The sequence below is a fragment of the Cottoperca gobio genome, chromosome 2, assembly GCF_900634415.1.
Source record: "Cottoperca gobio chromosome 2, fCotGob3.1, whole genome shotgun sequence".
Classification (NCBI taxonomy): domain Eukaryota; kingdom Metazoa; phylum Chordata; class Actinopteri; order Perciformes; family Bovichtidae; genus Cottoperca; species Cottoperca gobio.
This window is the reverse complement of record NC_041356.1, coordinates 6,064,996-6,087,299: the sequence shown is the minus strand read 5'-3', so window position 1 is coordinate 6,087,299 and position 22,304 is coordinate 6,064,996. Positions and strand designations below refer to the sequence as shown.

The 22,304-nt window shown below is 38.3% G+C and overlaps 3 protein-coding genes across 10 annotated transcripts; 1 reads left to right on the top strand and 2 right to left on the bottom strand.

Annotated features, from left to right (window-relative positions):
* The first annotated feature begins 2,193 nt into the window (after positions 1-2,193).
* Positions 2,194-4,825, top strand: LOC115020282 (OX-2 membrane glycoprotein-like). Its single transcript, XM_029450236.1, has 6 exons — positions 2,194-2,341; positions 2,738-3,076; positions 3,153-3,431; positions 3,630-3,729; positions 4,098-4,160; positions 4,381-4,825. Exons 1-6 carry the CDS (start codon positions 2,287-2,289, stop codon positions 4,496-4,498), a joined length of 954 nt encoding a protein of 317 aa, XP_029306096.1. The 5' UTR covers positions 2,194-2,286; the 3' UTR covers positions 4,499-4,825.
* A 3,001-nt stretch (positions 4,826-7,826) lies between these two features.
* Positions 7,827-11,835, bottom strand: LOC115020327 (OX-2 membrane glycoprotein-like). Of its 5 annotated transcripts, none has more exons than XM_029450297.1 (4): positions 11,059-11,835; positions 10,704-10,982; positions 10,379-10,505; positions 7,827-8,216 (listed from the first exon to the last, which is right to left on the bottom strand). In XM_029450297.1, exons 1-4 carry the CDS (start codon positions 11,219-11,221, stop codon positions 8,135-8,137), a joined length of 651 nt encoding a protein of 216 aa, XP_029306157.1. In that variant the 5' UTR covers positions 11,222-11,835; the 3' UTR covers positions 7,827-8,134. The 5 variants fall into 5 exon arrangements, with proteins under 5 accessions (XP_029306157.1, XP_029306149.1, XP_029306174.1 ...); XM_029450289.1 differs by having other exon boundaries at positions 7,827-8,132; XM_029450314.1 differs by having other exon boundaries at positions 7,827-8,165; positions 11,059-11,834.
* Positions 11,836-13,127: 1,292 nt separating this feature from the next.
* LOC115020292 (OX-2 membrane glycoprotein-like) lies at positions 13,128-17,994 on the bottom strand. Of its 4 annotated transcripts, none has more exons than XM_029450245.1 (7): positions 17,515-17,994; positions 17,192-17,367; positions 16,842-16,931; positions 15,937-16,188; positions 15,504-15,833; positions 14,145-14,238; positions 13,128-14,061 (listed from the first exon to the last, which is right to left on the bottom strand). In XM_029450245.1, exons 2-7 carry the CDS (start codon positions 17,229-17,231, stop codon positions 13,989-13,991), a joined length of 879 nt encoding a protein of 292 aa, XP_029306105.1. In that variant the 5' UTR covers positions 17,232-17,367; positions 17,515-17,994; the 3' UTR covers positions 13,128-13,988. The 4 variants fall into 4 exon arrangements, with proteins under 4 accessions (XP_029306105.1, XP_029306120.1, XP_029306113.1 ...); XM_029450260.1 differs by having other exon boundaries at positions 13,128-14,058; XM_029450253.1 differs by having other exon boundaries at positions 17,192-17,310; positions 17,515-17,533.
* Positions 17,995-22,304: the final 4,310 nt, after the last annotated feature.

Genomic DNA, 22,304 nt, shown 5'->3' with positions numbered 1-22,304 from the left:
ATGTTAGTAATTGACATTTCTTCTGACAAAACCCAGAAATAAATGTTTGTTAAACATTAACTTTTCTTAAATCCTTCAACTCGTCACACGTGGACTCTGAGTGGAGCAAGACGTACAAACCAAGCATCCAATAACACTCATGAGGAAGACACTTTTTGTTATTAACTTATACATAACAGAATTAAAAACATTAAACACTCACAAATCCTCAGCCAGCCTGCATTTATAAATAAATGTGATTTTTGCAGTGGCGGGCCGTGCATTTCCCACCTAGGCCTTCAGTGATGTCCTACACAGTCCTACTTAATACCATCATTATGACGCCATGGCTCTAGAAACTATACATTTAGACAGAAACGCAGTATAACCGGGCGTTGCATCACCTTAACATAGTCAAGTACAACAGAGTTATATTAATATTTCCGAAGCATTTATAATCAATAAATCCGCATTTCCCTATTTTTGTTCACCCTTTTCCCGCCTGTGATTGTCTCGCTAGCATCGGGGTTGACTATTCTCTTCTCATGATGTCTAGCTTTTCTTGAAAAGTTCGTCTTGAAAATGGAGTTGTAATTATATCTGCGACCAAATCGATCTCTTGTCCTCCTTCAGCCATTGTGGGTTGAAAAAAAACAGCTTGTAGAAATCTAAACTAGCTCGTTCAAGTTCAGTTTGCTAGCTCAGCGTAGCTCTTCCTCTCAATAGTGCGTATCCAATCAAAAGACGTGTACGTGCTGACGTTATCGTACGCCTGCTAGCTGGCCCCGGTGTCCCCAACTCGAAATCTGATTGGTTAACGCCACAGTTTTGTCTCCGTTCACTTTAAGCGACAGGCGCCCGCACTGTTGATTCTGAAGGCCTAAGGGACAGATTTCGTGGGACCATAGCAACACATGATGGCTGAAATATGATTGGATAAAAGCTCTAACATAAGGGCCAGCCCTCCAAATCTCGATCTGAGGCTGGAAGCAGCGCAACCAAGAGGACGCCACTGGATGTTTGAGTATTGCTAATTGAACTATGCAAGTTTTTTATTGCCACTACTATTATGTCTTCTAGTACTGCTACTACTAATAACAATAACAATAATGGTCCATATTGTGCATATTATTTATATTTACCATGATTTATTCCCAACTGTAACTCAATGTCAGATGCAGATTTTCAGATGAAATTGCAGCACGTGGCCACCAGAGGTCCCCGTTTATCATGTTTTATATAAAAAGGTGATCCGCGTTACTTCTTGCTGCTTTTTTAAAATGTTATACTCAAAGCAGTATTTTTTGTAACATTAGGATTGATTGTTTTACAAATATTCATTGATGCACTACACTTCTACACTCGTAGGACTACATAAATATAATATAATATACTCTGACGTTGATAACCAAAACAGACAGACAGACAGATAAGACAACAGTTCTTTAGTAACCGAATCATAAACGACTGGAACTCTCTACCAAACCACGTTGTGACAGCCCCGTCCCCTGACGCTTTTAAATCTGGACTAGACAAACACTGGAGGGACTATCTCTACAACTACTAGCGTACACCCAAAAATCTATGTTAAGATCAGTAGTATACATAGGCATATTGCCTTCACACCACTGTAGCCATGATGATGATGAAAGTAACTTGGGATGGACTGTTCCACCCACGCTGTTAATATAATGTTTTTAGAGCAACGTAGCATTGTTGCTAAAGTCACCAGTTTATTTGACATGCATCTGAATGAATGAGTGAATTGTTTATAGGCCTATATGTACTTCAGAGATTATCTTTTACACCACAAATGTTATAGTGACACCCCTCTACGGTGATAATGGTCTAGTCTACCTGCACCATGTAATGGTTGTATTTATCCGCGTTACTTCTTGCTGCTTTTTTTTAATTTTATACTCAAAGCAGCATTTTTTTAACATTAGGATTTATTGTTTTACAAATATTCCTTGGTGTACTACACTTCTACACTCGTAGGACTACATAAATATAATATAATATACTCTGACGTGGATAACCAAAACGAAGGTAACTTGGGATGGACTGTTCCACTCACATTGTTAATACAATGTTTTTAGAACAACGTAGCATTGTTGCTAAAGTCACCAGTTTATATTTAATATTCACCTGAATGAATAAGTGAATTATTTATAGGCCTATATGTACTTCAGAGATAATCTTTTACATCACAATTATTATAGTGACACCCCTCTACGGTGATAATGGTCTAGTCTACCTGCACTTTCCACCTGTCAGTTTGAATATTGGCGCTCATTGATATACAATATGAGTAACTTTGCGGCTCTGCGGCTCATTTTTGTGTCTTGGGTCTTTCAAAAAGGTAAGAAAGATTAATCAAACAAACCGTAATGAACGATGTTGCACGTAGTGACGGCGAAATGAAACCTCGTGAAGCTTTGAAGCTTTCCAGCGAATTGTTTCACAAAAGGTTAATTTCTCGAGGCTTCACGTGCTCACAGAACCACCTGTCAGTCAAAGAGTGTGAAACAGGCAGATATCATCTCTCAGCCCTGTCATCTTTAATATGTTGCACGTTTTAGTTGGTTTCAAATTGTTTTATTGTGTTTTGACTGAATTTCAGTTTATAGTCTTTATGAACATGCTTTGTTGAGCTAGCTTGTCGTGATCTTCCTGCAGGTCTAACAGAGCTTTTCATTTGGTTTTGGACTATTTGAAGTTGTTGTATGTTACACACTGAAACTATCATCTCCTGCAGGTCTCACAGCTCTGATAAAAACTCAGCACATTGTGCTGGCAGCAGTGGGAGAAGACTCCTCCTTAAGCTGCCAGCTGATGCAACCCAAAGATGTTCTGCAAGTTACATGGCAGAAATCTTTACCTGAGGGGATGAAGGATGTTGCTTGTTACAGCAAACATTTTGGTCCAGGAGTGAATGATGGTTTTCAAGGAAAAGTGGACCTTGAAGCTGCTGGACTGCAGAACTGCTCCATAGTTATCAGGAATCTGACAGAGCAAGATGAAGGATGCTATCACTGTTTGTTCAACACCTACCCTGAAGGTGCTCTCACTGGTACAACCTGCCTCCAGATCTATGGTGAGAACATTATTGTGTTGTCAGACTTTGACATAATTATCTGTCTTCTCTGTATTGAAGTATGTTTTCTTTGCAGAGCTGCATGAACCCATTCTCCATGTTGGAGAATCAAACAGTGCTGAAGAGGCTCTTGTGTCCTGCTCGGCCACAGGTCGACCTGCTCCCACAGTAACACTGACTGTCCCTCACTACAACTCTACCAGTGTCACCAACACCAACGGTACAGTCACCGTCACCGCGACAGCTCGTCTCCCTGACGAGAGCACACAGGTTGGATGTGCAGCGCGAGTGCTGTCTGCTCCTCAGAAAGAGGTGTTCGTGATGATCCCTGAGGTCAAACAGTCGCCTGCTGGTGGTGAGACACACTTCCAAAGACACTGACTTACAGATTAATATTTACTTCATAGCTCATGACGTTTGTTTTGATCTTTTCTGAGGAAGTTGAGTCTGATAACACAGATTTTAGTGAGTTAATCTTTAGGTGGTCTCAAGTCAGTTTTACCTTTTTCATCTGTAGTTACTCTATGAATGTTTTTATCCTCTTTTCTCACAGATCTCACTTCAATCATTGTGGTGTCTGTGATACTGGCCTGTGTGTGTGTGTGTGTTGCTGCAGTCATCGTCTTCCTGCGTAGAAGAAGACATCAGAACGGGTAATTTTAAACTTTTATCTCAACCTTTTGTCTTGAGCTCCTTCCTCACTGAGCAGAAAACCCACCAACACCTGGCTTTTGTCTTTAGTGGGAAAGTTTACAATCGTTCCCAACAAATGACTGCAGGAGTCACAGGGACGGTGGTAGAGAGTAACTAAGTACATTTACTCAAATAAGTACAATTTAGAGGTATAGGTACTGCTGTTTTATACTTCTACTACACTTAATTTCAGAGGCTAATATTTACTACATTTATTTGATAACTTTATTTATTTTGAAGATTCACATTAGTGATGCAGAATGTATAATAATAATATAGAATATAAAATAAATGTTTGTTCCGCGTTTACTTTTCTGAAATCCTTCAGTGTGTCACACGGGGACGCTGAGAAGACCAAGACGCCTCAGAAAACAACCAAAGACCCTCATGAGTGAGTCAATATGTTCATTATGTATATTTTATTTTTATTGCTTCTTTGCACAATGTTTGAATCCGTCTTCACAGATCAAGTCGGAGCTGTTGGTTAACCAGGCTACTAACTTATGATGCACTTTACTCTGCAGGAACCTTTGTGTATTCACAGTCAGCGTGTTTGTCCTCTCACTGTTGTTCAGAGCGATTTAGAAACTGACTCTTGTTTTTATCTGAAGGATCCAAACACCTTTAATGAAGAACGAGAACGAGCTACGGCAACGGACGTCTTCTGTGAAGAAAGAAAAGAAAAACTTCACCACATCATGTCTGAAAGTAAAGAAAACTTTGTTTTGATCAGTTCACTGATTCGTTCCACAGAATAACACAAACTGTTTTACCAAAACAAAACCGTTGGAAAGTCCTGAAATCCAGATACATTCATCACAACAACACCGAACATGTCTGTACCAGGTCATAGATAATTATTCCAGCAGATCAATAAGATTCATGGACACAGTAGTTTAGAAACATTGTAATATAATTTAGATGATGGTTTTACACTAATTCACTGAAGCATCAGTGTCCCATTTTATACGTCTTTTTACAATGAAATGTTTATAAATGTTCTGCTGCTGCTCTTTGTCCTTTTTGTATTTTTATATAAACTGAATTATGAAACTACAGGGTTCTGTATATAATTAATATAAATAATTATGGTTGTGTGTTAAAGAAACCTTAAATAAAACATCTTGAATCAAAATGCATGTTTGTCATTAATAAGCAAATCATTAAAGGAACATTTAACAAAATAAAAGTTGTGTGCAGAGGAGGACACACATGGACTCTGAGGAGAGCAAGATGTACAAAACAAGCATCCAAAGACACTTTCTCATTATTAATTTATACATAACAGACTTAAAATGAATGGACTTTGGACCATAGATACTCCCTGGCTTGTACAAAGTTGCTTTTATTGTTTTTGTATGACAATTGTTTTTATACCTCTTTTTTGTAAATAAAGAAAGTTTTGATGGAAAAAGTATTGAAAAGAAAAGTTAACTAAATAACTCTTTTCTAATTATTGGTAGCTCCAGAGTTTAGTAAATTGATGCCTAAATGCTTTATATGACACCTCCGACACCTTTGCACCAACTTGTTACAACTTTCACTTTGAATAGATAGAAGATGGCACAACATGCAGATATACATTGTCATGTTGGGAGTCTTTCAGAAAGGTGAGAAAGAGATGGAACAGTCATTTTATTTAAGCTTATATGTTATCTATTATTCTTAAACACAGCTGCGTGAATCCTGTTAGTTTATTCAGAATCAGAAATCCTTTATTAGTCCCACAACAGGGAAATTCACCTTGTTACAGCAAAAGAACAAGAAAGTAAAGTGGCAAGTACACAATAATTGAATAGCATTTTAAATAGCATTTTTGTATGATATCAAAACAGACGACATTCATGATGCTGGACTATCAAAGTAAAACACATTCTTATAACACATTCTTCTTATATATATATATTTTGTCTTATTGTTAATACTTTGAAATCCAGTAAATTGTATACTTACTGTACAACTGTACTGAACTTACAACAACTCCAGTAATCTCAAGTGGTAGAAAATCCCAGAGCAGAAGTAGAAGTCCCCCATGCTGCCCCGGGTGTCAAGGTTTAAATAGATTTCCAATATAAGTTCTTACAAGCCCTTTGAACGTAATTACTTTAATAATTCATATGTAAAAGACATAACAGTAAAGGCAATAAATACAACCATTACATGGTGCAGGTAGACTAGACCATTATCACCGTAGAGGGGTGTCACTATAACATTTGTGGTGTAAAAGATAATCTCTGAAGTACATATAGGCCTATAAACAATTCACTTATTCATTCAAATAAACATCAAATACAAACTGGTGACTTTAGCAACAATGCTACGTTGCTCTAAAAACATTATATTAACAGCGTGGGTGGAACAGTCCATCCCAAGTTACTTTCATCATCATCATGGCTACAGTGGTGTGAAGGCAATATGCCTATGTATACTACTGATCTTAACATAGATGTTTGGGTGTACGCTAGTAGTTGTAGAGATAGTCCCTCCAGTGTTTGTCTAGTCCAGATTTAAAAGCGTCAGGGGACGGGGCTGTCACAACGTGGTTTGGTAGAGAGTTCCAGTCGTTTATGATTCGGTTACTAAAGAACTGTTGTCTTATCTGTCTGTCTGTCTGTTTTGGTTATCAACGTCAGAGTATATTATATTATATTTATGTAGTCCTACGAGTGTAGAAGTGTAGTGCATCAATGAATATTTGTAAAACATTCAATCCTAATGTTACAAAAAATACTGCTTTGAGTATAACATTTTAAAAAAGCAGCAAGAAGTAACGCGGATCACCTTTTTATATAAAACATGATAAACTGGGACCTCTGGTGGCCACGTGCTGCAATTTCATCTGAAAATCTGCATCTGACATTGAGTTACAGCTGGGAATAAATCATGGTAAATATAAATAATATGCACAATATGGACCATTATTGTTATTGTTATTAGTAGTAGCAGTACTAGAAGACATAATAGTAGTGGCAATAAAAAAAACTTACATAGTTCAATTAGCAATACTCAAAAATCCAGTGGCGGGCCGTCCTCTTAGTTGCACTGCTTCCAGCCTCAGATCGAGATTTGGAGGGCTGGCCTTTATGTTAGCGCTTTTATCCAATCATATTTCAGCCATGATGTGTTACCAGGGTCCACGAAATCTGCCCTTAGGCCTTCAGAATCAACAGTGCGGGCGCCTGTCACTTAAAGTGAACGGAGACAAAACATAATTAAAGGGGGAAAAATGGAAGAAACCTCAGGGAGAGCAACTGAGGAGGGATCCCTCTCCCAGGACGGACAGACGTGCAATAGATGTCGTGTGTACAGGATAAACAACATAGTACAAATACAACATTTGACAGAAATTATGTTGTGATCAAAAAAAGGAAAGTTTGGATGATTCCAAGAAAATGTCAAAAAGGCTTCCCGGTGTCCAGCAGGACCAGGTCAGCAGGCGCAGCCACGATTCCTGATCCTGACGTAAACTTTATCAGTGGCAACCTGCCACATGAGACACAGAAACTCCGGGGATGATGCCCGGGATGCTGAGTTAGTAACATACATTTACATCAATGCTTACAGATAGAGAGGAAGAGAGCAGGGAGGTGTCCCCCGGCAGTCTAAGCCTATAGCAGCATAACTAGGGGCTGATCCAGGGCAATCCTGAGCCAGCCCTAACTATAAGCTTTATCAAAAAGGAAAGTCTTTAGCCTACTCTTAAATGTGGAGAGGGTGTCTGCCTCCCGAACACAAACTGGAAGCTGGTTCCACTGGAGAGGAGCTTGATAGCTGAAGGCTCTGGCTCCCATTGTACTCTTAGAGACTCTAGGAACTACAAGTAACCCTGCAGTCTGGGAGCGTAATGCTCTAGTTGGTTTATAAGGTACTATGAGATCTTTAAGATATGCTGGAGCCTGACCATTAATTGATTTGTAAGTCAGGAGAAGGATTTTGAATTCTCTTCAGTATTTTACCGGGAGCCAGTGCAGAGCAGCTAATACAGGAATAATATTTTTATAAATGTTTCTTCAACAAACAACCTTCATTATTTATATTAATTATATACAGAACCCTGTAGTTTCATAATTCAGTTTATATAAAAATACAAAAAGGACAAAGAGCAGCAGCAGAACATTTATAAACATTTCATTGTAAAAAGACGTATAAAATGGGACACTGATGCTTCAGTGAATTAGTGTAAAACCATCATCTAAATTATATTACAATGTTTCTAAACTACTGTGTCCATGAATCTTATTGAACTGTTGATTTTCTTGCTTCCGGAGATGATGCGGTGAAGCTTTTCTTTTCTTTCCTTTCTTCACAGAAGACTTCCTTTGCCGTAGCTCGTTCTCTTCCTTCATTAAAAGGTGTTTGGGTCCTTCAGATAAAAACAATCAGTTTCCAAATCGCTCTGAACAACAGTGAGAGGACAAACATGCTGACTGTGAATACACAAAGGTTCCTGCAGAGTAAAGTGCATCATAAGTTAGTAGCCTGGTTAAAGGCCCTGTCACACATGTCCATATGGCAGAAACGTATGCTGGCGTATATGAAAAGTTGTCAGAGTCCAAATACGTCCAACTTTTCATCAGATCAGAAAAATGAACATATACAGATACGCATGTCTAACCTATTAATATCGTATCACTTACTTATACAAAACGTATCAGACGAATGCATAACTTATACAAAACATCGGCAACACGCTGGTTTACGTTGATATAAGGGAAGGCATAAGTAGTATTCGTTAAGAGCACGCCGTGTTACGCTGGGGTGCGTTGTTGAACGCTGAGTCTGTGAAAATGTTTTGAGCATGTTAAAATTTTTTGGACGTACCCAACATGTGCTTCATAAGTTATGCAGACGTTAGACATACGTGAATACGTTACGTTTACATCGGCTGACGGTGAACCCTACAGCCAACTTATTGATAACGAGTGGATAACCTATTCGTAACCTATGTCAAACTTATCCCTGACGACGGAGTAACTTATTAAACGTGTTTCTACAGTACAGCTAGCATTATGGGAGCTTATTGGGGTTTGAATATAGTATATAGCAGGGGTCACTAACAGGCGGACCGAGTCTGGACCCATAAAACGACCTATCCGGCTGCTACTCAGCCAATCAAATCTGTGCATTCCAGGCGGCAAACATTGCGACTCTGAATACAAACAGATGAGAGGCGAGAGACAGACGGAAAGCGATTAGACGAGTGAGCCGCAGACAGGTCAAATTTTCTCTAACTTGACCTCTTTGAATTTGAGTTCAATACCCCTGATATATAGAGTCCCTGTGAGTAGCTCATCCTCACTTCTTCACAGCACGTCTTGATGAATACATCAACCAAGCATCAAAGAGCATGCAGGATGCTGAGAGGCTGCGACAAGAGTACATGTTAGCCGTTCTCCAGCATCAGCATGACGTGAACCAGATGGCACTTTTCCAGCTCCGTTGGCCAGACGCTCTGATACGTTTTGTATAAGTAAGTGGTACGCCATCAATAGGTTAGACATACGTATAATAATTAGTTATGTATTCGTTATGTATACGTCAGCTACAACACCGCTGTGGAAAGGTTGGACGTATTTGGACTCTGACAAATTTTGAGCTACTTTTCATATACACCGGCATGTTTCTGCCATACGGAGCTGTGTGACAGGGCCGTATGTCTGGCGTGTTCGGTGTATCGACTGAGTCCTTCAAACGATCACAACTTACCCTTAAATTTATATCAACGTATTGCCGATATTTCATATACGCCAGCATACGTTTCTGCCATACATTATGTGTGACAGGGCCTTAACCAACAGCTCCAATTTGATCTTTGAAGACGGATTAAAACATTTGTGCAAAGAAACAATACAAATGAAATATGCATAAATAATAAATAAACTGACTCACTCATGAGTTAAATAAAAAATATATATATTTGTTGTTTTTGTGTGAAAAGATATCAAACAAAGTATTAACTGTGAGACACTGATATTACAGCAAGACCCTTTTTACACCATAAGTATATGCAGGTTTTTTTTTTACTCTGGGAAACCTGTTTAAAATAGGCGACATTCTTTAACACTACAGAAGAAGAGTTTGTCTTTCTGATTTTTTTCTGGTGTCATATTTTAAGTCACAGACTTGCTGAAAATAAAGCAGGGTTAGTGAACAGTATTAATTGTATGTTATTGAATTACAATAACTTTCCAAATCCCTATTGGTTATATATTCACTTTAATACATAGCATCACGCCAGAAAAGAGTGAAACAAATCAATAAACTTTATCTTAACCTATAATAATACATGATAAATTATTTGTTGATTATATTTTGCATCCCTGATGTGAATCTTCAAAGTAACTAAAGTTAACAAATAAATGTAGTAAAGATTTGATCTGAAATTAAGTGTAGTAGAAGTATAAAACAGCAGTACCTATACCTCTAAATTGTACTTATTTGAGTAAATGTACTTAGTTACTCTCTACCACCGTCCCTGTGACTCCTGCAGTCATTTGTTGGGAACGATTGTAAACTTTCCCACTAAAGACAAAAGCCAGGTGTTGGTGGGTTTTCTGTTCAGTGAGGAAGGAGCTCAAGACAAAGGTTGAGATAAAAGTTTAAAATTACCCGTTCTGATGTCTTCTTCTACGCAGGAAGACGATGACTGCAGCAACACAAACACACACACACACACACACACACACACACACACACACAGGCCCTATCACAGACACCACAATGATCAGAGTGAGATCTGTGAGAAAAGAGGATAAAAACATTCATAGAGTAACTACAGATGAAAAAGGTAAAACTGACTTGAGACCACCTAAAGATTAACTCACTAAAATCTGTGTTATCAGACTCAACTTCCTCAGAAAAGATCAAAACAAACGTCATGAGCTATGAAGTAAATATTAATCTGTAAGTCAGTGTCTTTGGAAGTGTGTCTCACCACCAGCAGGCGACTGTTTGACCTCAGGGATCATCACGAACACCTCTTTCTGAGGAGCAGACAGCACTCGCGCTGCACATCCAACCTGTGTGCTCTCGTCAGGAAGACGAGCTGTCGCGGTGACGGTGACTGTACCGTTGGTGTTGGTGACACTGGTAGAGTTGTAGTGAGGGACAGTCAGTGTTACTGTGGGAGCAGGTCGACCTGTGGCCGAGCAGGACACAAGAGCCTCTTCAGCACTGTTTGATTCTCCAACATGGAGAATGGGTTCATGCAGCTCTGCAAAGAAAACATACTTCAATACAGAGAAGACAAATAATTATGTCAAAGTCTGACAACACAATAATGTTCTCACCATAGATCTGGAGGCAGGTTGTACCAGTGAGAGCACCTTCAGGGTAGGTGTTGAACAAACAGTGATAGCATCCTTCATCTTGCTCTGTCAGATTCCTGATAACTATGGAGCAGTTCTGCAGTCCAGCAGCTTCAACGGTCCACTTTTCCTTGAAAACCATCATTCACTCTTGGACCAAACTGTTTGCTGTAACTGGCAACATTCTTCATCCCCTCAGGTAAAGATTTCTGCCATGTGACTTGCAGAACATCTTTGGGTTGCATCAGCTGGCAGCTTAAGGAGGAGTCTTCTCCCACTGCTGCCAGCACAATGTGCTGAGTTTTTATCAGAACTGTGAGACCTGCAGGAGATGATAGTTTCAGTGTGTAACATACAAAAGCTCTGTTAGACCTGCAGGAAGATCATGAACTGATAGTTATGAGGAGCAGGAACTGAGTATAACACCTGCTGCCATTCACTGTATGATGTATAGTTTAGTTAGTTTTATAATATATAAAATAGATACTATATTGATATAAATTCATTGTTTACAGTCATTCCTAAGCCTTTACTGGCGCAAAATATATTAAATATGACATGGTTGAGAGATGATATCTGCCTGTTTCACACTCTTTGAGTGACAGGTGGTTCTGTGAGCACGTGAAGCCTCGAGAAATTAACCTTTTGCGAAACAATTCGCTGGAAAGCTTTAAAGCTTCACGAGGCTTTATCTCACCGTCACTACGTACAACATCGTTTATTACAAGTTTAATTAATCTTTCTTACCTTTTTGAAAGACCCACGACACAAAAATGAGCCGCAGAGCCGCAAAGTTACTCATATTGTCATTAAATGAGCACCAATTGTTCAAACCGACCGGAAACCACAGTTAGACTAGACCATTATCTTAATGGAGGTGTGTTACTATACAATTATGATGTAAAAGATTATCATTGAAGTACATATAGGCCTATAAACAATTCACTCATTCATTCAGATACATGCCAAATAAACTGGTGACTTTAGCAACAATGCTACGTTGTTCTAAAAACATTGTATTAACAGCGTGAGTGGAACAGTCCGCTCCCAAGTTACTTTCGTTTTGATTATCAAAGTCAGAGTATATTATGTCTGTAGGCCTACGGGTGTACAAGTGTAGCACACCTTTTTTATATAAAACATTGGGATAAACGGGTGGCCACGTGCTGCAATACATCTGAAAAGAGGGAGATATAGAGAGGGAGAGATATAGATATATAGTAGAAGATAGATATAATATAATATAATAAAAATGAATAATGAGATATAGAGATATAGATCTATAAATATATATGTAGAAAAAGAGGGATAGAATAATAGAGATATAGATAAAATATTTTAAAGAGAGAGAGAGAGAGAGAAAAATGATGGATAGAAGATCTAGAGAGAGAGACGAATGAGAGAAGATAGCCATTTATAAAAATCTTTCTTCCTCTCTCTATCTCCCCTCTTTTATATCTATATCTATATATCCTATCTATATTCTCTATCAAATAAAATCTTTTATCTATCTCTATATATATTCTCTCTAAAATATTTTCTCTCTCTATCATCTCTCTCTCATTCTAATATATTATATCTCTATAACTAAATCTTTTCTCTCTATCTCAGTCTCTCTATCCCAATGTTTTTATATAAAAATATATATAAAATATTTTATATATATATAATGACATAATGACAAAGTGAAAAAAGTATATTATAATTTTTTGCAAATGTATTAAATATAAAACACTAAAATATCACATATACATAAGTATTCACACCCTTTACTCAATCCTTTGTTGAAGCACCTTTGGCAGCAATTACAGCCTCAAGTCTTCTTGAGTGTGATGCTACAAGCTGGCACACCTATTTTGGGGCAGTTTCTCTTTCTTCTTTGCAGATCGTCTCAAACTCTGTCAGGTTGGATGGGGACCGCCGATGAACGGCCATTTTCAGGTCTCTCCAGAGATGTATCTGGGCTAGATCACATATATATATATAAAATATATATAAATATATAATATATGTCCTATAATTAGGATACAAAACAATGTAGGAAACACGAGTAAAGTCACTTAAAACATTCCTTGTTTTATTAAATAATCAAAAAATAAAATGAATATAAGGAATGAGTCAGACAATAAATAATTAAACACATCGACTAAAGGAGTATCCTTCGAAACTCCTCCCATAAATCACACCACAGTTGAATAATCCAGCATTTGACAGGGATGAGTTATCACATTAATATACAACAATACTACTACACATACAGTAGGCTCTTTACCACGGTTACAAACATACAGTTAATCGGGCAATAAATAAAATGAGGACACAAACATTAAAGTGCAAAACTGCAAGAAAAGTGCAAAGTACAAACTCACTTATATGTTATGTAATATATTATTTATCATTATAGATACATAAAGATATAAATATGCATATTTTGGAATAAAATAATCACCTGGTTGCTTAAAATGTCAAAATGTCACTTATTTAAATAATAGTTCTAATTTTCTGCAAACAATTAACACATTGAAATCTATTATATTCCTTGGTGAGAGCTCGTGATCTTCTTCCTACTTTCTGTTTTCCCCACAAAGCTCACTAGATGGCGCTATAAGCTCACATGACATTTCCTTGTTTTCACCAAAACAGTTTGTCATGCTTGCAATCTGCATGTTAGATTACCCTGAAGCACACTTTATGTTGCAGTCACTATAACTCTGAATAAGAGTGCAGTTAACAGCTTAAAAGCTTCTACATGTAATTAATTCATCTGAAATGTAGACTCTTTGTAAACCACGTATGTAACACTAATGTGCTTTGCTTGTAGCTCCATAAACAGTGAAAGTGCTGAATAATGACATTCAAAATAAAAGGTCTGTAGATCTTGGATCGCAGCTTTTAGCTTAAAAACTAATACCTCAAAAGTTTAGATGCAAAAAAGAAATGCAGATTTTTGTGTCATTTTCATTTCTTCTGGACCCATTTAACCTGCTAGGAAGAAACAAAAGCTTATTAAACTTTACCCATAAGGAGAATTATACAACATGTACATTTAGAAATGTCTAATATCTCACCTTGCTCGCCTCATCACAGCAACAATAACGATGAAAGAAATTAACATTACAGCAGTGATCACAAGCACAATCCCGGAAGAAGACAGTCCTTTCCCTAGAGACAAACAGCACGGCGTTAGTCTGTGCGGGAATAAGGTCAATGACATTTCATAAAAGAGGAAGGTGCGGAATTTTCAGGGTAACATGATCTGTCACATGACCCCAGAGAGCTCGTGACACGACAGAGGCAGAAACTGAAACGATCGTCATGTGACAGCTGCACAGCTGACTCTGTTTACACGTAGACTCGCTGCATTCATTGCACCATACCTCAATGACTGGGTTTCAGGGACTTTATTGACTTCACGATTAAGCGATTTCTCTGGAGTTTGACTACAAATTTAATTGTAAAGAAATGACTAATGGGTGATTAATAGTTTCCTGAAAATGTATTTAAAAAATTGCGTTTGAACATTAGACTGCCGGGGGACACCTCCCTGCTCTCTTCCTCTCTCCTCCCCTCCCTCTCTTCTTCTCCCTCTCTGTCTGTATGCATTTATGTAAATGTATGTTACTAACTCATCATCCGGGGTATCATCCCCGGAGTGTCTGTCTCTCATGTGGCAGGTTGCCACTGATAAAGTTTACGTCAGGATCATGAATCGTGGCTGCGCCTGCTGCCCTGGTCCTGCTGGACACCGGGAAGCCTTATTGACATTTTCCTGGATTCATCCAAACTTTCTCTTTTTCAACACAACATCATTTCTGTCAAATGTTGTATTTGTACTATGTTGTTTATCCTGTACACACGACATCTATTGCACGTCTGTCCGTCCTGGGAGAGGGATCCCTCCTCAGTTGCTCTCCCTGAGGTTTCTTCCATTTTTCCCCCTTTAATTATGGGGTTTCTTTTAGGAAGTTTTTCCTTGTGCGATGCGAGGGTCTAAGGACAGAGGGTCTAAGGACAGAGGGTCTAAGGACAGAGGGTGTCGTAACCTGTACAGTCTGTAAAGCACACCGAGACAAATGTATAATTTGTGATATTGGGCTATACAAATAAATTTGATTTGATTTGATAATGTAATAAAATGTCCTGACTGATATTGAAAAGCATTTTCATCATCATTAGTTTATATAACCACGAACCAAATCTTTATACATTTTGTGTATTTTATCTGTATGTAGCCATTAAAAATCTGTTTTGGTCCTAACACCACACTGTGGGTGTGGTGGATGTCTACGCCTTCCAGTCAGAATAATTAGGTACATTTCTGGGAATTTTCCAGGAAGCTGATCTTCCAGTACATTAGATTGACTTCTTATGTAGGTCACTTTCTACAGAGCATACTACATATTACACAAAATGATTGACATGCATACCTGTCTCTTCTTCTTCCTTCAAGACAGGTAAATAAATCATCCTCTCCCGTCTTTGTCCTATCACTCCAGTGTTCAGCAGACAGTCCACATGTCCCTCCCACTCTGGATGTATTTTCAGAGTGATGTTGCTGCTGCTGGTAAATGTGCGGTCTCCATTTCTTGCTATAGTAGTCTGCAGTTGGTGTGTGTGGATGGTGCCAGGTGAGACGTCCCACTGAATGGTTGGAGCTGGTTTTCCTGTAGCAGAGCAGCTGAACACAGCCTTCACATAGTCTTCTTCCTCATCCTCAGTGCTGGTGACATGCACTTCCGTTTTAAACTTGGATATCCCTTCAAAGAGAATGAAAGAAAACGCTTTGGTTACACTTCACAGTTTAAAAGGTAACACAATGACTTCTTCCTCTCATTCACATGTGACTTTGTTGCAGTTTACCTTGGACCTTGAGGCAAGTCTGCTTTCTCTGGGTCCCCTCAGGATACACGTTGAAAGAGCAAATATAACAGCTTTCATCCCCCCATGTGACGTTAGCGAGAGTGATGGATGTGGAGCCGAGAGTCGCCTCTGTGAAGATGACTTTCCCCCTGTAAGGATTATTTACTTGTTGTCCAAACTGCTCATTGTAGGTCGCCAAATTCACGATGGACTGATCATTAAAAAGTCTTTGCCATGTGACCTGGAGCACACCTGTTGGAAAAGGTAATCCTCAAATTAATACATTTAGTAGTGTTCATTTGACTTTACTTAAATATGTTTTGTTTATGGCACTTTCTGATCCACTACAATTATTTGACAGCTTTAGTTACTTTACTTGTTAAGATTTTTGCATAAAAAACAAACTGATGAAATATGGTGCCATGTTAAAAATGGAGCTTTAAATACTTCTGAAATGATTTGTAAGTACTTTTTTATGCAAAAAAATACAAAAACATTTCATGGTTGCAGCTTCTCAAATGTGAAGATTTGCTTGAATAATATACATTTTTTTTTTTTATCATTTTGACTCTAAGGCAGGGGTGTCAAACATGCGACCCGCTGGATGACTTTGCAAAGTATAAAGATTTGTTGTTTTGATCATAAAGTAAAATACTGTTCCTAAATTTCCCTCGGGATCTATCTATCCATCTATCTAGATACCTGGGACGAAATGTTTTGTGCTTAGATACACGGTGATCCGTAAGTTGAAATGTACATGTGTAAATTATAAAATGAGGCATAATACACCAATCATTGATATTAGTACATGAGTTCACGTGATTAAATGATCTGGAGACTTCCTCCACAACTGGCCACATCTTTACTATAAAACCGGCTTTAATAAATAATAACAACTCCCTTACCTGTCGGGTTGGCTACTGCGCACGCATAGTGCGCATCCCGGCCGTAATCAGCTGTTGTATTTCCAGAACCCGTGATCTGCGACGAGGACGCTGATAATACAAACAGCTGTCAGTAAATGCAGACTGAACATAAAATATTCATTTGTTAGGCTTTTTTGGATTTCCAATATAAATTCTTTCAAGCCCTTTGAACATAATTACTTTAATAATTTAACTTTAACAACCCTATAAATTAAACGCAGATTCAACATAGGCAACATGATAATATCTGACTACAGAAAACGCTGGCTATACATTCTGCAATATAAAGATATTGAATATAGTCGCCCTCTCCTGTTAGTGTCACTTACCTTTAAACAGCAAACCAGTTAGTATCAGGATCAGCAACATCTTCTTCTACTGTTGTGCTGAGAATACTTTCAGTTTAACCTCTGAGCACTCTTTTTTATAGTGCTGCACAGAAACGAAACTGATGAGAGAAAGGAAGGGGATTTCTCCTGGTTTGTTTGCATCATATTATTATTATCTGGGAAAGAAAACAAATGCTTTAAAGCTAATGTAGAAAAGCCTTTGATATTCCAGCATTCATGATGCTGGAATATCAAAGTAAAACACATTCTTATATATTTGTCTTATTGTTAATACTTTGAAAGCCAGTAGATTGTATACTTACTGTACAACTGTACTGAATGTACAACAACTCCAGTAATCTCAAGTGGTAAAAAAAATCCCAGAGCAGAAGTAGAAGTCCCCCATGCTGCCCCGGGTGTCAAGATTTAAATCATTTCCTGTAACATAGTATGTAATGTGACACCCGACGGGTTGCTCCAGCCTGCTAAAGCTAAAGAAGACTTCATCGTATTTTTCTAAATCTCTAAGAACACTCCAATTCCAATTCATGTCCCAGTCAGGTCTTGAAAGTGTAAATATCCCATAATGGCTCTATTACCATTTCCACTGCCACTCAGCCACTCAGCCACTTAGCCGTCCTCAGTTTTATCACATTGGTTTGAGAGTACTTCCCGGAAAATAATTACAAATGTTCCACATGTGAAAAACAAGTTACAGTGTAGGATTACTACCAAACAGGGAACAATCTTATGAGTCTGTCCGAGGAAGCTTCTTCGTGGCTCTTGGTTGGCCAATATGACGATCCTTCTGTTTGTAAAGGGTGACTTCTTTTATTTGTAAAGGGTGTTTCACTTCTTCACTTCAAAATCTTTTAAGTGTATGATGTCATCTCTCATTACACAATTCCAAAGAAGCATTTTTTATGACTATACATGATATAGGTGTGTTACAGAAGGAATATATATATATATACTTTATATATTCTGTGTTGTGATGCAGCATTATCAAAGTCTTTATGTTTCCTGTCGCAGCCAATTGTGTTTTTGAAATCAATTCCAAAGTATTAATACAATAATACTGGGAAGTACCTGGGCTACCTGTCACCTGAATGCGCGACCAAGCCAGCAGCTTGCGGCTTGCCAACCAACATTACCATGCACAAACAACAAAGACGCAGCACTATGATTTAGATATGACCAGAAAGTGTCTCTTATTATTTTGGTCACAAGTTCCACTTCTCTGATTTTTCAAACGTATGTCTGTGAGACATGATGTAGAATGTCACAGTGACTAAACAACTTCAGTTTCCTTGGTTTTAAAAGTATAACTCTCCTGATTAGAGCGAGCGGTTGTGTCTGGGGGAAATAATTGAATCCATTTTATGGAATTCTTGACAGTATAATGTGCCACATGTTGGGAGAACAATCCTATAGAAGCCCAGTATTAATGTTAAATTATGATGATATGATGTTACTGTACTTTGAACTGCCTTTGAATCCTCTCACCAAAGTACAGAGCAGGTGACCTTCTATCTGTTTAGGCTAACCTTCATTAACCGGCACCTGAACATCACTATATACAGTTCCTCTGTGCTTACAGTAACAATAGCCACGAATTAGTAACCCCTCTGGTATGAGAAATATTTCATGAGTCATATCCTTTGATGATCCTCTGACACAAGTCTAGAGAGCCCCCTACAGGTAACTGGCAACACACCCTTATATAGCAAGTTATATTTACAGTCTACAACATCATCACAAATATCATCAGCATAGCAGTGTGAGGAGATACCTTTAAATGTCTTAGTTTCTGTCCAAGCAGAAGCAAATTGAAGTGGACCAAGAGCTGAAACTTGAGGAACTTCAAAAAAACAGATTTTTTAAGTGAAGAAGCCGATTTGCCAACAGCAGCTGAGAAACTCATATCAACCAGCTAATAACACACAAAGATAACTAGCATGTTGCTCAACCCACCACGCAACAAACCAAACAACCGTCCTCAGCCACCTTTACTTCACAAGCAGGTGGTTAATAGAAGAGCAAACATATGGGTGGTCCTTTAAATGTATCTCTATGCATTTAAATGTTTACTTAATTCGAAGTAAATAGCAACAAAATGTACTTTAAGTATTAAAACACATATTCATTGCTGCCCCCTGACGCTGTCAGTGTTATAGTGCAGTATCATACATCATAGTATCTCATTATTTGTTATTGATTACATGTAAGTAAAGTAACTTAAGTCGTCATAAAACATTAAGTAACATAAAAGTACCTCATATGTGTACTTTCTTGATTAAATGTACTCAGTTTTTCTCAGAGGTTAAACTGAAAGTATTCTCTGCACAACAGTAGAAGAAGATGTTGCTGATCCTGATACTAACTGGTTTGCTGCTCATTACATCTTTCTGTGTAATGAGTATAAGCAGTTTAAACAAGACCAAGCAGTTTAGACATGTACAGTGAATTAGAAAGTGAAAGTCTTTTTTGTTGACTAAATTCTTAAAGCACTTAATAGCCTACACTTATTAATGTAGACAGTTTGGTTTGCCTCATAGGGGCTTTTGCACACGTCTCAATTCTATTTTGCTTGCTGATTGAATGCAGTTAAAAAACGCCGACCTTGACAGATGCAGATGCTGAATTTGCTGTTCCAATCAGGACAGCTGACTAGTTTCCTCTAAATCCCCAATGGAGCCGAGGGAATCTGTTCTCTTGATCCTTAATAACATCTTCTGCTGCAGCAGTGGCGGTTCTGCGGTCAATCACATGCGAGGACAGACTAGGATCATACCATTATGTGAAAGAAGGACGAGGGGCAGAGAGAGACGGGGAGCCGGGTTTAAATGCAACAGGTCGGGAGAAAGTGAAGAAATGAGCGAAAACCGAAAAAGAAGCTCTGCACTAAAGACTTTTATCTAAAGTGTCATGATGTTAAGACTTTGGCCTTTATTTCTTTGATTTGTTTGCTGTGATTCTGTGTTAAATTGTTAGTTTAAAGGTTTGATTAAATGTTAAACAATACATCGTGTGCATGTGACATCACGCTTACGTCCCAACCCGTAAGTCAGCCATGTTGGATGATATACGCAACCAAGACGGCGCCCGTACGCGTGGGAGTTGCTGCAATGCTTCGTAATTTTCTTTGTATTTAAACATCTAAGATTGAAAGAAAATGCCAATCGTGTGCGCAGTGTATAATTGTGGTCTTAACGCTACTCGTGACCCAGAGAAACGGTTCTTTAGATTTCCTAAAATCATCAAAAACAACGATCCACAAAAGAGGGATGAATTGCTGTCTACCGAACGCCGTCAGCTGGTTTAGCAACATAACTCGTGAGGATTTAACAGAAGACAAAGCACAATTCATCAGTGTGTGTGGCGTCCACTTTATATCTGGTAAGAGCTCATGCTAAAGCTATGTTTTCAATGTTTACGTTAAACATTTGTGCTTATGATATACCCGAACACTGTAAGACCTTACTTCTCTACATCGCTGACTGGTAAATAAGGCACTTTCTTTACATGTGATGGCAGCCATTTGCTCTTTTCTTCTGTGCATGTTTTTGTTTGGCTTATTCTTGAGACTACTTCACTTGCGAAAAAGCAAAGCACCAATGTGAGAACATGCTTCGCTTAATCCAGCCATACAATCACAGTGTGCGAAGATAACATCGCCGCTCTTCTCACTCACAAACCACGGCTTGAGCGGTGTATCTCGAGCTCTTTGCGAGTGATTTACACGAGCATGGACGAGCACCCTGTCATCTTTCAGTGGTTTGGTAAGAAGACTACCAACCCAGCCAGAAACAAAGACATTATAAGCATCTAAGCTCTTGTATACCTTCATTTGTGCGTTGGTTGCCCACAACGTTTGTAGCACAAGGTCGTTCACAATATCCGGATATTCAATCGGCGGTAATGAATCTAAATCCTCAATATAATCCGACAGCTTTAGCGTGTACGGGTCAAGGCCGCAAATTTGGACTTTTCCTCTGAATCTTGCCTTTGCAGAGGACTCCAGAGAGTCACAATACTTTGAAGAAGTTGGAGTTGTATTGCTGTTGTTGTTCGCTTTAGACGCCATTGTTGATTTGTTATCCAACCAACATGGCGTCGCACGCATACGTCACACAGTTTTGTCACGTGTTTGCACACTATCTATAGTAATTGTGTATTTTTTTTGTAACGAATAAAATGCATAGAAATAAGGCTTTTATGAAAACACTGAATTAAAAATTGCTTACCAACGCACAAACCATTTATAATTGCTAAATTATGCTAAAATAGAAGGCTCCGAGCTAAATAAAATGTAAACACGTAGAGAATAAATCCAATATGGCGGCCCTTGTAGAGTTGGTGCTCACTTTTCTAGTCTTGCCACCCCAGCATGCATTGCGATTCCACCGGATGCCCGAAACTCCGATTCCGTCTATACTAAATGAAGAGCCATTTGGGAGCCGTAAGAGCCAAAAGAGCTGAATCTTAGAAAAGAGCCGGACCTCCCATCATGATCACTGGAGAGATGCCGTCATCAGTCAGGAACATACCAATCATGGTATTGTTTTTGTTGTGCGCGATTATTTATACTTAACTAAAAATATTGAAGGCTTCCTCGGGTTGAATGTGCCCCTCTGACAAAACACTTGGCCCCAGCAAGGCCCCCCGAGTGATATTGGTCTAGAACTGCCACTGTGCTGCTGGCCTGTCTTAAACTCAGATGCTATACAGACAAAACCTATAACAAAGCATTCAAGTGTTTGTATGGAAATGGAAGAACATCCTCTTTATTCTTTGTAACAAAAGATTCCACTGTGGATTTGTATTAATTCAAACAAGGGATAGATTGTAGTTGATATTGTCGATCTTTGATTAATAAAACGTTGTTACAGACACAATTTCCGATCATCTACAGGAGCACCATTTCTTCCTTTTAGAATTTATATAGAAACTAATTTTATACATATATACTATATATATTATATTTATATTGTATACTCTATTGAGATATTTATTGCAAATGTTTAGGTTTCAATACAATCATTTATTAACCATAAATATCTGTGCATTATTAAATTAAAGCATCACTCCCCTGCTACAATAATCATATAAT

What these genes read in the sequence shown, in the direction of transcription:
- LOC115020282 (XM_029450236.1), top strand. Translation starts at nt 2,287, where the DNA reads ATGAGTAACTTTGCGGCTCTGCGGCTCATTTTTGTGTCTTGGGTCTTT. An exon ending in AGAAGAAGACATCAGAACGG is followed by an intron (nt 3,730 to 4,097) that starts GTAATTTTAAAC and finishes GAAATCCTTCAG; the next exon opens with TGTGTCACACGGGGACGCTG. An exon ending in ACAACCAAAGACCCTCATGA is followed by an intron (nt 4,161 to 4,380) that starts GTGAGTCAATAT and finishes TTTTATCTGAAG; the next exon opens with GATCCAAACACCTTTAATGA.
- LOC115020327 (XM_029450289.1), bottom strand. Translation starts at nt 11,221, where the DNA reads ATGATGGTTTTCAAGGAAAAGTGGACCGTTGAAGCTGCTGGACTGCAG. An exon ending in AACCTGCCTCCAGATCTATG is followed by an intron (nt 10,983 to 11,058) that starts GTGAGAACATTA and finishes TTTTCTTTGCAG; the next exon opens with AGCTGCATGAACCCATTCTC. An exon ending in AGAAGAAGACATCAGAACGG is followed by an intron (nt 8,133 to 10,378) that starts GTAATTTTAAAC and finishes TTTTATCTGAAG; the next exon opens with GACCCAAACACCTTTTAATG.
- LOC115020292 (XM_029450245.1), bottom strand. Translation starts at nt 17,231, where the DNA reads ATGTTGCTGATCCTGATACTAACTGGTTTGCTGTTTAAAG. An exon ending in GACTTGCCTCAAGGTCCAAG is followed by an intron (nt 15,834 to 15,936) that starts GTAAACTGCAAC and finishes TTCTCTTTGAAG; the next exon opens with GGATATCCAAGTTTAAAACG. An exon ending in GAAGGAAGAAGAAGAGACAG is followed by an intron (nt 14,239 to 15,503) that starts GTATGCATGTCA and finishes GTTTGTCTCTAG; the next exon opens with GGAAAGGACTGTCTTCTTCC.